Genomic DNA, 14,997 nt, shown 5'->3' with positions numbered 1-14,997 from the left:
GTATGGAATCCCGGCTCTCGGGATGCCGCTGGTCAGAATACCGACAGCCGCATCCCGACAGCCAGAATCACGACACCCATAGGATTGCACGGTGAGTGATTTTCTAACTCCTACCCTAACACTAACCCTCCCTCCTCGGTCCCTAACCCTAACTCCCCCCTAAATCTAACACCCCCTCCTGTGTGCCTAAACCTAACCTTCTTTCCCTAGTGCCTAAACCTAACCTCTCCGCACCCTAATTGTAACACTCCCTACCCGGTGCCTAAATCTCCCCCTAATGCCTAACCCCGCTACCTAACCCTAACCTCCCCTTAACACCCCGATACTTACCTTCGGGATGCCGGCAGTCGAGATACTGGTGCCGGGATCCCGACCGTCAGCATCCCGCACACTGGGATGCCGACTACATCCCCTTTTTTCCCCTCTGCAGTGGACTACATTTTTGTCATCGTTCTCTTTAGGAACCGAAGTATTGGGTAGTATACAGGCAGCTCTATACAAATTCCTTTCCATCCATTTATATAAGAAGGCTGTATGAGTAGAACACTGCTGTCATCTATCCTGTACCTCGCCAGTGTCCACTTTTCTCTCTTCCTCTCCGTAGAGCTGGGAAACGGAGTCCGACCGGGTACGGCAAAAATTGCTGAGCTTCATAGGTCGCATTGGGCGAGAGTCACGCAACGAGACCACGACAGGAAAGGTGAGCCCCGCGGAACAAGCAGGCGTTCCTTCCAGACCGTTGGGGCCTCATGACTCATGACGTCTGTTCTTCTACAGGTCCTGGAAGTCCTCTGGGAACTCGCCCACCTGCCCACTCTACCGTGCAACTTAATCCAACAAGCCTTAGAAGAGCACCTGACAATCCTTAGCGACGCCTATGCAGTGAAAGAGACCGTGAAGAGGAGTTACATTATAAAGTGCATAGAGGACATTAAGAAGGTGCATCTTCTGCTATATAGCTGTCGGATCTATTATCTGGAAAGCCCAGGTCTTCTGGTTTTCCCGGATAGTTGGTCTTTCCACGAAAAGGTGTATTGTGCCTAAAATATACAAAATTGCATCTAAATATGATTGCTCTTTCCCCACCTCGCCCTGGGAGTTCCACTATTTCAGTTGTTTATAGGGACGGACATTGGGAGAGACGATGGTTACAACCATCGATAATCACAGTTTCGTGGAAGTGTGCTTTTCCATTGAATTGAGGATGTTCTATGTTTGCCAGCCATTGGATGATTATTATTATTATCATTTATTTGTATGGCGCCACAAGTGTTCCGCAGCGCCTTACAAAGTACATAAACCAATTGTAGACAAGCGACTTACAGAAAAATACACTACAGGACCAGGACATTGATAATATACAGTCAGGTGCATAAATATTGGGACATTGACAGAATTTTCATATTTTGGCTTCTATTCACCACCACAATGGCTTTGAAATTAAACAAACAAGATGTGCTTTAACTGCAGACTTTCAGATTTAATTTGAGGGTATTTACATCCAAATCAGGTGAACGGTGTAGGAATTACAACGGTTTCTATATGTGCCTCCCATTTTTTAAGGGGCCAAAAGTAATGGGACAAACTAAACAATCCTAAATCTAACTTTCACTTTTTAATGCTTTGTTGCAAATCCTTTGCAGGCAACTACAGCCTGATGTCTGGAATACATAGACATCACCAGACGCTGGGTTTCATCCCTGGTGATGCTCTGCCAGGCTTCTACTGCAAATGTCTTCAGTTCCTGCTTGTTCTTGGGGCATTTTCCCTTCAGTTTTGTCTTCATCAAGTGAAATGCACGGATTCAGGTCAGGGGATTGACTTGGCCATTGCATAACAAGCCACTTTTTAGCCTTACAAAACTTTTTGGTTGCTTTTGCATCGGGTCATTGTCCATCTGCACTGTGAAGCGCCGTCCAATGAGTTCTGAAGCATTTGACTGAATATGAGCATATAATTTTGCCCGAAACACTTCAGAATTCATTCTGCTGCTTTTGTCAGCAGTCACATCATCAATAAATACAAGGGAACCAGTTCCATTGGCAGCCATACATGCCCACGCCATGACACTACCACCACCATGCTTCACTGATGAGGTGGTATGTTTTGGATCATGAGCAGTTTCTTTCCTTCTCCATACTCTTCTCTTCCCATCACTCTGGTACAAGTTGATCTTTGTCTCATCTGTCCATAGGATGTTGTTCCAGAACTGTAATGGCTTTTTTAGATGTTGTTTGGCAAACTCTAATCTGGTCTTCCTGGTTTTGTGGCTCACCAATGGTTTACATCTTGTGGTGAACCCTCTATATTCACTCTTGTGAAGTCTTCTCTTGATTGTTGACTTTGACACATATACACCTACCTTCTGGAAAGTGTTCTTGATTTGGCCAACTGTTGTGAAGGGGTTTTTCTTCACCAGGGAAATAATTCTGTCATCCTCCACAGTTGTTTTCCGTGGTCTTCCGGGTCTTTTGGTGTTGCTGAGCTCTCCGATGCGTTCTTTCTTTTTAAGAATGTTCCAAAGAGTTGATTTGGCCACACCTAATGTTTTTGCTATCTCTTTGATGGGTTTGTTTTGATTTTTCAGCCTAATGATGGCTTGCTTCACTGATAGTGACAGCTCTTTGGATCTCATATTGAGAGTCGACAGCAACTGATTCCAAATGCAAATGTCACACCTAGAATCAACTCCAGACCTTTTACCTGCTTAATTGATAATGAAATAACGAGGGATAACCCACACCTATCCATGAAATAGCTTTTGAGTTGATAGTCCCATTACTTTTGGTCCCTTAAAAAGTGGGAGGCACATATAGAAACCGTTGTAATTCCTACACCGTTCACCTGATTTGGATGTAATTACCCTCAAATTAAATCTGAAAGTCTGCAGTTAAAGCACATCTTGTTTGTTTCATTTCAAAGCCATTGTGGTGGTGAATAGAGGCCAAAATATGAAAATTCTGTCAATGTCCCAATATTTATGCACCTGACTGTATATTGCTACATTAGTGACCATAACACCCAGATAAGCAACAGAGCATAAGCAACCAAGTGTTAGGTGCCCTAGTGGTGAGTATGAAGTAAATGAAACTAAAGTAGAGAGAAGCACAAGAGGGTAGAGGGCCCTGCTCGTAAGAGCTTACATTCTAAAATAAAGCTGGATAAAGCTTTCAGTGCCTATCCAATGGCTAACAGGTTCTATGCAACTGCGGACACCCGGAAGTATGTACAGTATATGATTTATGTGCTCCATCCCCTACCAGAATTTGTGCTGTAGCCTCCTGGACCCATACGGTCTGCTTCTCTTGAGAGCAAGTAGGGATAGCATTCTTTCCTGAGACTGCGTGTGTTGGGCACATGTTACGAGAAGCCCCAACTCAGGCCTGCGTATGCTCTGTAGGGTTCTGTAGCGGCTGTACTATTTTGCAGTTTAGGTAGTGTTGCATCATCGTTTATCAGTGCTAAAGGCACCCTAACAGTTCAGGTTTTAAGTATATCCATGCATAAGTACAGGTGGCTTAATATCTCGGCTACTTTGAATATACTATCTGCACACAAGCATGGATATCATGCAAACCTGGACTGTTAGGGTTTCTGGACGACGGAGATTAGGAAACCCTGTTCTATGGTACAATAATCATGAGTTATGTTTTTGGAATATTTTTGAACCATTTTCATAATGAAGGTGTCTCCTCTCTCTTTCCAGTCATCTCAGCACAACAATCCACAGGTAGTGTGGGTGGTGCCAGCCTTACGCCAGCTTCATGAAATCACTCGGTCATTTAACAAGCAGACCTATCAAAAGCAAGACAAGGTAAAGGCTCGGGGGTTCCCTCCCATGGGGCACAAATGTCCTCCTGACTATTTTTTACATTAGAGTTGATATATTTTCAGGATATAGTTAGAGTTGTGTTGGAATGGTTTGTCGTAACCTTCTGTCTTTTAACCATGATGAAGTATTTATTTCAAATTAGTCAGCACTGTTTTCATGGAAGATCATTTAGGTTGTCTTAATTTGTTGTTCCCTATTTTTTAGAGCATCATTCAGGACCTGAAGAAGAATTTTGAAATCGTTAAGTTGGTGACGGCGAGTTTAGTGGCGTGCCATCGATTGTCAGTAACCGCCGTCGGGCCTGGTGGCCTGGTGGGATCATCTTTGGTCGATGGCAGATACACTTACCGGGAGGTATCTGGCATTGAACGTCTTGCTATAGAAATCAAATTGATGTTGTTTAGTGTATTCCCCAGTTTAGAGCTAATTCATAATAAGTATTTTTAGCATCACATAGTTTAGTCTTAGGCATATATACAGGTGTTGAACCAGTGGTTATTGAAAGCAAAACGCACATGGTTTGCAGGAACATCTCATATAGCCATTTTTTGCAAATGTTAGCCCTATAACATTAACTGTATCATAATTGCTACAACGGTTTCTGAGACTTGTACGTCATTGACATGTTCCTTACTTTCCTGATAAATCTGTTTTGTGCACCCTAATGCCATCTGGTAGAATACCCATGCAATATCCATGCATTACAGCTAATAGGGATCTTTCGAATTCAATATCCAAAATGACCACATTCAATGAATGACCCGCATGTTTTTGGCAGGGAAGTGTTTGGTAATTTTGAAAAAAATAATGGGGAAAATATAACCTTTATATTGTTGCTGATATTTTAATGTGAATATTTTCAAGATTAAAGCAGCCTATAATTAATATTTTGGAATTTTTTTTTTATAATGAGATCATTTTGAAAATGTGTTTTTAAATATGACACAACAAGTGCATATGCGGTAATTTGTATATTTCATGGTGCATGTCACAATACACGTGGATAAAGGATGAACTCTGTTTTGACTATTTAAGCTAATTAAAGAAAAAAAATTTTTTTTAATGTTATAAAAAGGTCTAGTAAAAACTTTAATTTTCATAAATTAGAGTTCTGTCTGTTTATTTGATGTGCCAGGTTAAAAATGTTCTTCTTGTCTAGCCAAGGACCTGGTTATAAAAAATGTACTAAATTCTCTGGGGGGTTTTTTGCAATTGAAAATAGTTTGCTTTGGTCATTGCTGCTGAAAAAAGTAATTCTATCATTTTTTTATATTTCAGTATTTGGAAGCCCATCTGAAATTCCTGGCGTTCTTCCTACAAGAAGCCACCTTGTATCTTGGCTGGAGCCGCGCCAAAGAGATCTGGGAGTGTCTTGTGACCGGCAATGATGTCTGCGAGCTTGACCGCGAAGTAAGTCCTTAGCGGATGGAAGTGTGTTCAGATTTGTGTTCCACCAGTCCTGAATGCAGTGACCGATCTCACACGTTGTATTAATTCTTCCTTTGTGGCAGGGCTACAATATCCTATAGCCAATCAGGGTAAAGTACCTGGACGCAGGCGTGTCGGTGATCTGTTGCCCCAACATGTTGTGGCACGGTCACTACTTAGTGACACAGCATCTACTAGGGGGGAACAGTGTTCGCAAAGGGGCATCATATACCCCAAACTCTTGGTCAAGCCCCCTTCCCCCTCCCCCCACATAAAAACCAGTACTTGACGTTTCTCATATTGGCCCTCAATGTAACCTGACAGACATTGAGCCTGGCTGGAACACACAGCTGTTAAAGATTGGGCAGTAGCTGCCTTTGAGCCAGTGGGGATGCCTAGTTGAGCCATGTATTCATTAAGAAGACAGGGACATTTGGCAATGTAACGTTCTAGTAGAGAAACTGTTGGGAGGAAGTGGTAAAAGCGAGATGAATTGTTAGTACCTGATGTATCTCATTCTGTGTACATTGCACATCTTATGGTACAGCTGGCTGCAGTGGTAACAGACTTCAGTCAGATGCTACTTGTAGAAGGTGAGGTTTGCTTGGTAATGGTACTAATTGAGCCCCTTGGGATTAACCATTCAGTTTGAGCGCTGAACGGTGGCCTAACGTGCCGACCCTATGGATCAGCATTACTGGTTTTCTGTCAGTATAGAGTTGATTTTCGATAGACAGTGGACTTTGGTGCTCAGAGCTGGCTGACTCCTTATAGATGATGGACTTTGGATAGTTGTGTAACTCCTCCTTCCGCACAAAACTTTCATTCCTTTTTTTTTTTTTTTTACAGATGTGTTTTGAGTGGTTTACAAAAGGCCAGCACGACCTGGAGAGCGATGTCCAGCAGCAACTCTTTAAGGAGAAAATTCTGAAGCTGGAGTCCTATGAAATCACCATGAATGGTATGAGAAGCTGGCAGCCTCCTGGAGGCCTGAGTGCAGGGTGGGCGCTTCGTACGGGGACACAATGGACTCCAACCAGATTTTCTTATTAGTTTGGATTTAATTGACCATATCATAGTCTACAGTAAATATTCATTAAAAAAAAAAAAACATGGACTTGAAGTCATCCAGCTGCACATAGAATACCCGGAGTCCTTAGTTTCTTCTTTCTTCCGTAAACTACTGACCACTCTTTCTGGTGTTACTTTGACACCAGACACTCACTGACTCATCTCAGCAGTGACCACAATGGTGCCTCCAGTTGTAGGAAAATAGTTGCTGCCACCAGCAGGCGCCTTCGCCGTCCCCTGGAGATACTTGCTGGGTGCGGTGTGTAGATGCTGCTGCTGAGTCCTCCTTTGGATGAGGAAGTTGGGTCTTAACTGTAGGCCACAGAAATCCAGCTGGAATAGACGTCTTGCAGGAATCGATTTGGGTCTTTAGGAATAGTGATGATTATTGTTCATAGATTGGGGATCAAGGGCCTGATTCAAGCGGGTCGTTGGTCGGCCAGTGCGCACGCGAGCCCCCGAGCGAGTGAGAACTTTACTCACTCCGGGGCTAGCTACAAAACGGGGCGGCTGTCGATGTTGATCGACAGCTCGCCCCGTTTTGTAGGCTAAATAACGCCTGCCGTTTGTGGGCGGCCCTACTGACATCATTCGTGATGTCAGTAGTGAACTTCCTGCTCTATTAGAGCAGGAAGCTCACTGGGGCTTGCGGGAACCGAGACCCTACCACAAGGGTCTCGTCGCAATCCCGATGGTCGCGATAATCGCGACCATCGCCAGGTCACTCGTAAAAGCTGTGGTTGGTCACCCACAGTTATGCGAGCGGCCTGGAGGCTGATTTTTTTTTTTTTTTTTTTAAATCCATCCTGATTGAGAGCGAGATCTCGCAAATAGCGAGCGCCTCTGAATCAGGCCCCAAGTCCATATTTTGGAATTAGATGTTCAGCAATCACATATGGGCGTGATATTCTTGTGTCCACATACTTCTGGCCATGTAGTGTACTTTTAAATCAATCTGGACGATGGTCCCTGTTTTGTACTTATTGGTGGTGGCTCCTCTAAACTTCACTTCTCCCACCCAAACTACTTCCAGGACTTGGGTCCCCTAAGTCCGGTACCCACACCCCAAGCACTGTATGACTCCTGGAGGATAAGATCCAGGCCTCTAGAGTAGCAGTTCTGCTGCCACTGCTGCTGTTCTTTATAATTTGTGTTTCCTGGGACCTCCAGGGGTTAGCACAGAATCCTAGTGCAACAGGAAAGGGGTCTAACATTATTCCATTCAGCAGTAGAGTGTAGGGGTTATTTTTATAGTTTCAGATTATAGTACTTTGTGATCACTAAACACTTGTCTTATAATAGTTTACTGGAAGATGATTCCTGAATTTTCCATTTTGGGTGGAATTCCCCAAAATATTTTGTTAATTGGGCCCTGGTATCCAAGCTGTCTGGCAGGCCTGCTGATACCTAGATCATTACACAACCACACTTGCTCATGCCAAATGTCTTTGGTGGACAATGGTCTAAATAAAGGCCAGGTTGGAGGAAGTTGATATGATCTACTGCACACTCCATCCAACCTGGTGTTTTTTCAGGCAGGCAATATGTTACCTGCATCCGACCAGCAGAGGAACCTGGACCCCAGGTGAGTTACCTTTTCCGAACGTACCTGGGTTTGGGTGGAGTGTATCCGATCGCCATATCATGTAACACATTGTACAGGCTGTGTACAGCCGCCTAATCCCCATATCGAATTCTGAAGATCTTCTCTGGTGTATATTGTTTGCAGGTTTCAATCTTTTTAAGACATTTTTTGAAAATGTAAATCTTTGTGATCATCGGTTAAAGCGGCAAGGCACCCAGCTGGTGAGTACACCATTATCACCGGGGATTTACTCGTGCTCGAGTTTCACCATTTATTTTTGTGTAGTGTATATTTTCTGTGTGTGTTTTGCAGATGGTATAGGCTTGTTTAATCATGAGAACATTACTGGAATAGTTACACTTGGTGTGTGAACGTACTTCATAATAACATGTACTGGGGCACAGATACATTAAGCCATTGAGAACCCTTTTCCCTGCTAAATTGTGGTATCAGAGGTGTTAGTTACTAGATCAAATCTTCTTTCCTACTGTCAGTAGGCGCACACTGGGGAAGCTCTCGTTGTGGTGAAACTTTGTAATAAACTGGTTTGGTTTAACAGCATACAGACATGACAGATTAACATGAGCAACATCTTTACTTCACTACATCTTCTGCTAGGGATGACCATCGATATTTACAAAGCATCAATGATTAACAGCTAATGTATGTTTTGCCATTGATGGCAGAGAACTAATAGATCTCCACCATCAATTGCAGAGAGGGTTTTTTTTGGGGGTTTTTTTAACGCCTTTACAGGGAGCTCTCTTCCCTGGCACCGTCCTTTAGTTCTGATTGGCCAGCAGCCCAGTATATCATAGGCGCAGGGATGAACATCGTTGGTTGAAACATCGATGGTTTCCCACCGATGGCCATCCCTATCTTCTGCAAAATTCCTGTAACATAGTACATAACTATATATAGACTGACAACACACCAACACATTACGTAACAGCGCCACCTGCTGTCCATCCAGTGTAATCCGCCAAACACTGTCTGTTGCATTATCTCAACAAAGTGGACCTTTTATGGAGGTACCATTGGGTTATTTCTCTTTGCACTTTTTGTGTCTGTCTGTCCCACGTATCTCTGTACTTGTATTGGCAGCACGTGGAGAAACTGGAATTGATCGGCATGGATTTCATTTGGAAGGTGGCGGTGGAATCTCCAGATGAAGAGATTGCCAATGAGGCGATACAGCTGATTATTAACTACAGCTACATCAATCTCAACCCAAGGCTGAAGAAAGTGAGTGGGGGGCTTAGTGAGTGATTGATGGATGAATGTCGCAGGAATACACTGTAACGTATTGTCTCCTCCTTAGGATTCGGTTTCTTTGCACAAGAAGTTCATAGCTGATTGCTACACTAGATTAGAGGTAAGGTGTCACTAATAGTCAGCATACGTTTTTAGATAGGCTATATTGTACATATTTATCTGTTACAAACAATCAGTATATCTAGCTATTCTCCTAAACCAGTGGTCGCTTACCTTAATTGGGGGGTGTGAGCTACTCGAGAATAATGAAACCTCCTGAAGAGCTACTAAAATTGTATGGTGTTATGTTGATGATTTCCGCTTTTCTCTCTTATGCCTATGTATGTTCCCTATAGATTTGCTCTTTGTGGGGTTTTTTTGTGGTCATTAAAAAAAAATGGTTTAGCAGCTCACCTTGTAATAGTGCAGGCTCTCATCAACTTCATCAAATACAGGCGGGGCTGGGCGGGAGTCCCTCGCAGTGTCCATCATGTATTGTGCCGCTCCGCCATAGCGTTGACACCGTGGGTGGAGCCACAGGGAAGCACGTCAAGTGATTGCCATAGCTGCTACAGCAATCACCTGATACACACTTCCCTGTGGCTCCACCCTCGGCATCAACGCCAACAGGGGAGTGCGCGTCAGAGGTCACTTCCTCATAGTTAACGCCGAGATACCCAAATTACGGTCGCGAGTTACAACAACTGTCCTAAACCCCTTTCCACGGTTTACTTTGTTTTTTATTTCCTTTTTCATATTTTGGGGGAGATGTTCTATGGGGTCAATCCTATTAGCCGCGATGATCTCGCCGGTGCGAGTTTTTGTGGCAAAGGCCGCACTTTACGGCAGCCTGGATTCGCTGAATTTAGCTTGCAGCCCCATAGGGCTCTGAGCAAAATTCTGCATCTTCGGACTCTGTGTGGGCCGCGAAGGGTGCGAAATGCTGGTCCGTTGCAACGGCAACTCTCACCCTTCGCACTTAATAGAATTGACCCCTAAGCCTTGGAGAGAGAGAGTGTAGAGCGTTAATGGACCAACCAATCGGCTCATAAATGTATGGTAGAGGCTGTGTTTGAAAAATGACAGGAGCTCATTGGTTGATACTTTATCTCTGTCCAAGGCTTAGTACATAGACCCCTAAGTCTTTTTTTTGTTTTAAATTCCTACATCTGACACATTTCTTAGTTGTCCTTTGAGTGCATGTAACATTGCTACAAGGTGCACATCTTCACTAAGTGATAGCCAATTATCTATTCGTTTTTATCAATCAAGTGCAAGTAAGCAATGTTGGCAAATAAACCTTAATGCCTTTATTAATTTTTAGGCCGCTAGTTCAGCCCTCGGAGGCCCCACCCTGACACATGCAGTCACCAGAGCTACAAAAATGCTGACTGCGACAGCTATGCCGTCAGTGGCCACCTCCGTGCAGTCCCCATACAGGTAAGTGCCTGCCTGCTGTGGACGCGGATATGTACCTTTTAGAGTAGGAGTTTAATACAAGTATAATACTTATTCTGACCTCTATTAACCTAAACCTGCCACAGTGTTTATCACTGCCCTCTGTTTGGCACTTCATCATAAAACTTAGAAATGTGCACCACCAATTCACATAATCCATGAGAGTTCCCAATGGAGTGCAGTTTGTAAGCTGCTTAGTTTCTATATGTGGCTGCTTGTACATTTGAGAGTACAGTGAGTTTCATATCACTAATCCAGGTACCAACATGGATTTTCTAAAATGCCATAAGAATCCTGGGGCATCACATACAATAGGTGTAATATTTCTTCTGTTTTGCCAGGTCCACCAAACTAGTCATAATCGAGAGACTTCTGCTACTGGCAGAGCGCTATGTGATCACTATAGAGGTAAGTCTTTTATTATTATATACGTAAAAAAACAAACATACGTTAAAGCATGTAATTGGCAAGGCTCCCCCACATCAGTAATGTTGCAGTTGTGTAGCCCTTGGAGTCCATTTAAAAATTGGAGTTGGCCTGTTTAGGGGAAATGTAGCCCTGAAGGTGCGTACACACTAGGCGATCCGAAAAGACAGTACGATTACGACATCATAATCGTACCGTCGTTCCTGATCACCTGTAGTGTCTGCACTGAACGATCAGTCGTTCAGTGCAGGCACAAACCATCATTCCTGAACATGCCAATCTGTCGTTATCGTCAGATTGTGCTGCATGTTCAGGCGATGGACAATGTCGGAAACGACCAGCGGGAGTGCGCATCGCTGGTCGTTTCCGACATAACAGTGCACGATTTGTGCACGATTACTGAGCGATTGCACGATTACGATGTCGTAATCGTGCAGTCGCTCGGTATTATCGCCCAGTGTGTACGCACCGTAAGAGATGGAACTGGGGCTGTCTAATAGGACTGCACCGCACACACAGGTTTATAGCTGTCCTAGAATAGCGTCATTTACCAACATGCACTATAATAATGTGGTGTTATTATGGGCCCACATGTTGTAGTACGGCCCCAATGTTAGCTGTGATGTCGCAGTGTGTGCAGCCAGCTCTTATGGGATAGATGTCTCTTGCTGAGTTTGGAGTGTGTGGCTCTAAAGATTCTATTGCCACAGCCCTTTGGGTGTCAAAAGCTTAAGAGAGTATTTTTATATTTTTTGTTGCAGGATCTCTATTCTATTCCCAGGACAATTCTACCTCATGGTGCCTCTTTTCATGGACATCTATTAACTCTGAACCTTACGTATGATTCTACCAAAGATACTTTCACCATAGAGGTATGTTTTCACACCACAATTTCATGTTTTAGTGCCAGTCACCCGTTACAGAAAATAGTTCAATTATTTTCCTATAAATCGATCTAGAGTTCTCTGTACCACCGATGGCCTGGCAAAGAGTACTTAATATATCTTGTTCTCAGGCTGATTAATTTAAAAGCATATTAATGTAGTCACCATCCATTCTGTTCTCCCCGTTTTGCTGACAACCCTCTTCATCAAAGTTCTCCTGCTGTTTTTTAATCGTTGGTCTCTTTTAGCTATATGGCGCCACCAAGTGTCTGTTTGGGGAAAATTACAGAAATGCACACGGTTGGTGCACTGATATAATAAACGTAAAACCGACATCTCAAGAGGAAAAATTAAAACTGAGGGGCCTATTCATTGTCGATAAACGGGCCATTCATCAGGGGTCTAATAAGACCTCCTGATATTCAGCAAACTCAGAAAATTGAAAGCCATCTTCAGGCGGCGCTTGCTCTCGTTTCCCCGCTCCTTTGTATGGGAAGGAGTTACAGGGATGCGTAGAGGGATCCGAGCGGATCCCTCTGCCGCCTTCTCACGGACTCCCCGGCGGCTGTACGCGTGCGTGACCTCTGGTCGCATGCGTAGCCGGGCCGACGGGGAGGAGGTAAGTAACGCAGCTACATCTGTAGCTTGCGACACTAACAGAGGGGACAGCTGCCTTTCGGAGCTGTCCCCACACCGGAGCAATGATGAATTGCTCCGGTGTAAACTATCCGAGAGCAATACTTACATTTATTTGTTTTATTTATTAACAGTTTCTTATATAGCGCAGCATATTCCGTTGCGCTTTACAATTGACAACATTTATAGAACAAAACAGAGTAATAACAGACAGACATAGAGGTAAGAGGGCCCTGCTTGCAAGCTTACATACGGCCTCCGATGATGAACAGGCCCCTGAGATTTAAAGCTGGCCAATATAATGACAGCTATTAACTTCCAATGACCCAATAGCCTGGGAAGAGCAGGCAGAATGGGTTAGAGTCGCTGCTGTGTGGGGGAGCGCAGTGGAATTGTGGATTGCGCAGGGTGAGAACCAGTTTGTTTGAGGCCTCATGAGACTTTACAGCCGCATTCAGCATACAGTAGATTTAAGAGAGAGGTGGGAGAAAGGAAGATTAGAGAGTAGCAGGTTGCAGTAGCCCAGATAGGAGATATCAGGGGGGATACTAAGCAGATTTAGTAGCCTCAAGGTCGAGGAAAGGTTGAATCCTGGAGACGATGCAGAGGTGAGATTGTCAGAATTATGAGACACTATGAATGGAATATAGCGGGTAAAGGAGAGCGAGCATTCAACGATGGCACCCAGACAATGTAGGTGGGAGGGGGAATAAAGGAAGCCAGCCTGCACAGAGCATGTCTGAGGGGGCACAATGCCGTCCTCCCTCCTTTATCTTATGACATAGCGCACATGGCATCATTTAGAATGCCATCAACAATCCACTGTAGAATTTGGTGCCACAAATTAATGTGATATTGTCATGTTAACATCACAAAACTTTTATAGTAAGATAATTCTGATAGTTACACATTTTTGGCTGTTACAGATTTCATGTCACCATGCCTTCCGCTATAGACTCAGGGATATTTATTTTTTACTTTGTCTTTTCCTGATCATGTTCTAGGCCCACAGCAATGAGACTGTCGGGAGCATCCGCTGGAAGATAGCGAGACATCTGAACTGCCCTGTAGAAAATATGCAGATATTTGCTAATGAGATCTTGGTAAGGAATCGCAGCTGGACCTGTGTAGATAGAAGAAAATGTTGGAGTAGCTGATAAAACGTGATTTGGATACTTGCGTTAAATCCTTTTCTGTGAGCCTATTGGGGGACACTGGGACCCTTTGTATATAGATACACAGCTGACCTTTTTGTAAAAGTCCAAAGATCATCTTCCCCTATACTACTGCAGCATGCTGTAATACACTCTGTTATTTCTAACAAAGCCCTAACAAGGTTCTCCAAAAATAAACGGTAGAATAAATTTTAACAATGTCCTTGCTGATTAGGTTGAATGTGCCGAAACCAGCAACCGGCTCTCCCTACTTCAATATTGGCCTGACCCAAGTAATACGACTAACAGTGGGCTACTTGGATGCTGACCACCACCCTATAGTGAGGTTCATAGAGGGCTGTACATTAAATATCATGGAATCAGCAAGAACTCACTCGTTATGTGGAAATCCAACTGATGTCTACACGACTGCATCTCAGTTGACCCACAGGGTGGGATCTACAGGTTCTTTCACTTGACATAATGTCAAATCAGTGGAAGTTTTACCAGACTGGTCAAGAAGACCATGGTGCACGGGCATTCTCAGCATGGCAAAAGGCCTACTGTGGTGTCTTCCTCTAAGGCAGGACTTGTTAAGCCATGGCCCATTTTATCATCTTAAGGCTCATACACACTTAACGATATCGCTCATGGAGCATATCGTTAAGTGTTTCCCCTGCACTGCCGGGCTCAATGTCATTCCCGACATTGGGCATACACACTGAACGATATCGTTCAGCGACGGAACCCTCCCTCATCCCCCGTACTTGCAAACACACTGGACGATATTGACCGCGATTAACGATATCGTTATCATTTATTTCGTCCAACTTATCTAATTTATTTTATTTATTTATTTATTTATTAGCAGTTTCTTATATAGCGCAGCATATTCCGTTGCGCTTTACAATTGGAAACATTTATAGAACAAAACAGGGTAATAACAGACAGACATAGAGGTAAGAGGGCCCTGCTTGCAAGCTTACAATCTATAGGGAAACAGGCATTGATACACAAGGATAGGTGCTATATATATTGCAATTTGGTCCGGCCAGAATGCAGAGTTTCTTGGTGGGCTGCATGATCCAGTCACACAGGAATGTCGGCCAAACGTCAGGAGTATGTGAAAGAAAGACAATATGTGAGGTTATGTGTGGACTGTGAGAGGGGATGTAATAAGACATGGAAGCTATGAAGGTTATGTGGTCAGTTCTGGAATCTGATAAGCTTGTCTGAAGAGGTGAGTTTTCAGGGAACGCTTGAAGGATT

At 43.8% G+C, this 14,997-nt stretch overlaps 1 protein-coding gene across 3 annotated transcripts in view; it reads left to right on the top strand.

Annotated features, from left to right (window-relative positions):
* The window catches only part of USP24 (ubiquitin specific peptidase 24), a 123,608-nt gene that overhangs the window by 69,608 nt on the left and 39,003 nt on the right, over positions 1 to 14,997 (top strand). For all 3 annotated transcript variants that reach the window (XM_088447319.1, XM_088447318.1, XM_088447317.1), the window contains exons 14-26: positions 605 to 700; positions 778 to 939; positions 3,707 to 3,814; positions 4,037 to 4,186; positions 5,111 to 5,242; positions 6,110 to 6,221; positions 8,061 to 8,137; positions 9,021 to 9,161; positions 9,238 to 9,291; positions 10,495 to 10,610; positions 10,970 to 11,036; positions 11,816 to 11,926; positions 13,579 to 13,677. In XM_088447319.1, the coding sequence (XP_088303445.1) occupies positions 605 to 700; positions 778 to 939; positions 3,707 to 3,814; positions 4,037 to 4,186; positions 5,111 to 5,242; positions 6,110 to 6,221; positions 8,061 to 8,137; positions 9,021 to 9,161; positions 9,238 to 9,291; positions 10,495 to 10,610; positions 10,970 to 11,036; positions 11,816 to 11,926; positions 13,579 to 13,677 (1,425 nt within the window). The remainder of the gene's footprint in view (positions 1 to 604; positions 701 to 777; positions 940 to 3,706; positions 3,815 to 4,036; positions 4,187 to 5,110; positions 5,243 to 6,109; positions 6,222 to 8,060; positions 8,138 to 9,020; positions 9,162 to 9,237; positions 9,292 to 10,494; positions 10,611 to 10,969; positions 11,037 to 11,815; positions 11,927 to 13,578; positions 13,678 to 14,997) is intronic.

Source organism: Taudactylus pleione, unplaced genomic scaffold, assembly GCF_031769625.1.
Source record: "Taudactylus pleione unplaced genomic scaffold, aTauple2 ptg000428l, whole genome shotgun sequence".
NCBI classification, from domain to species: domain Eukaryota; kingdom Metazoa; phylum Chordata; class Amphibia; order Anura; family Myobatrachidae; genus Taudactylus; species Taudactylus pleione.
This window is presented reverse-complemented; position numbering and strand designations above follow the sequence as displayed.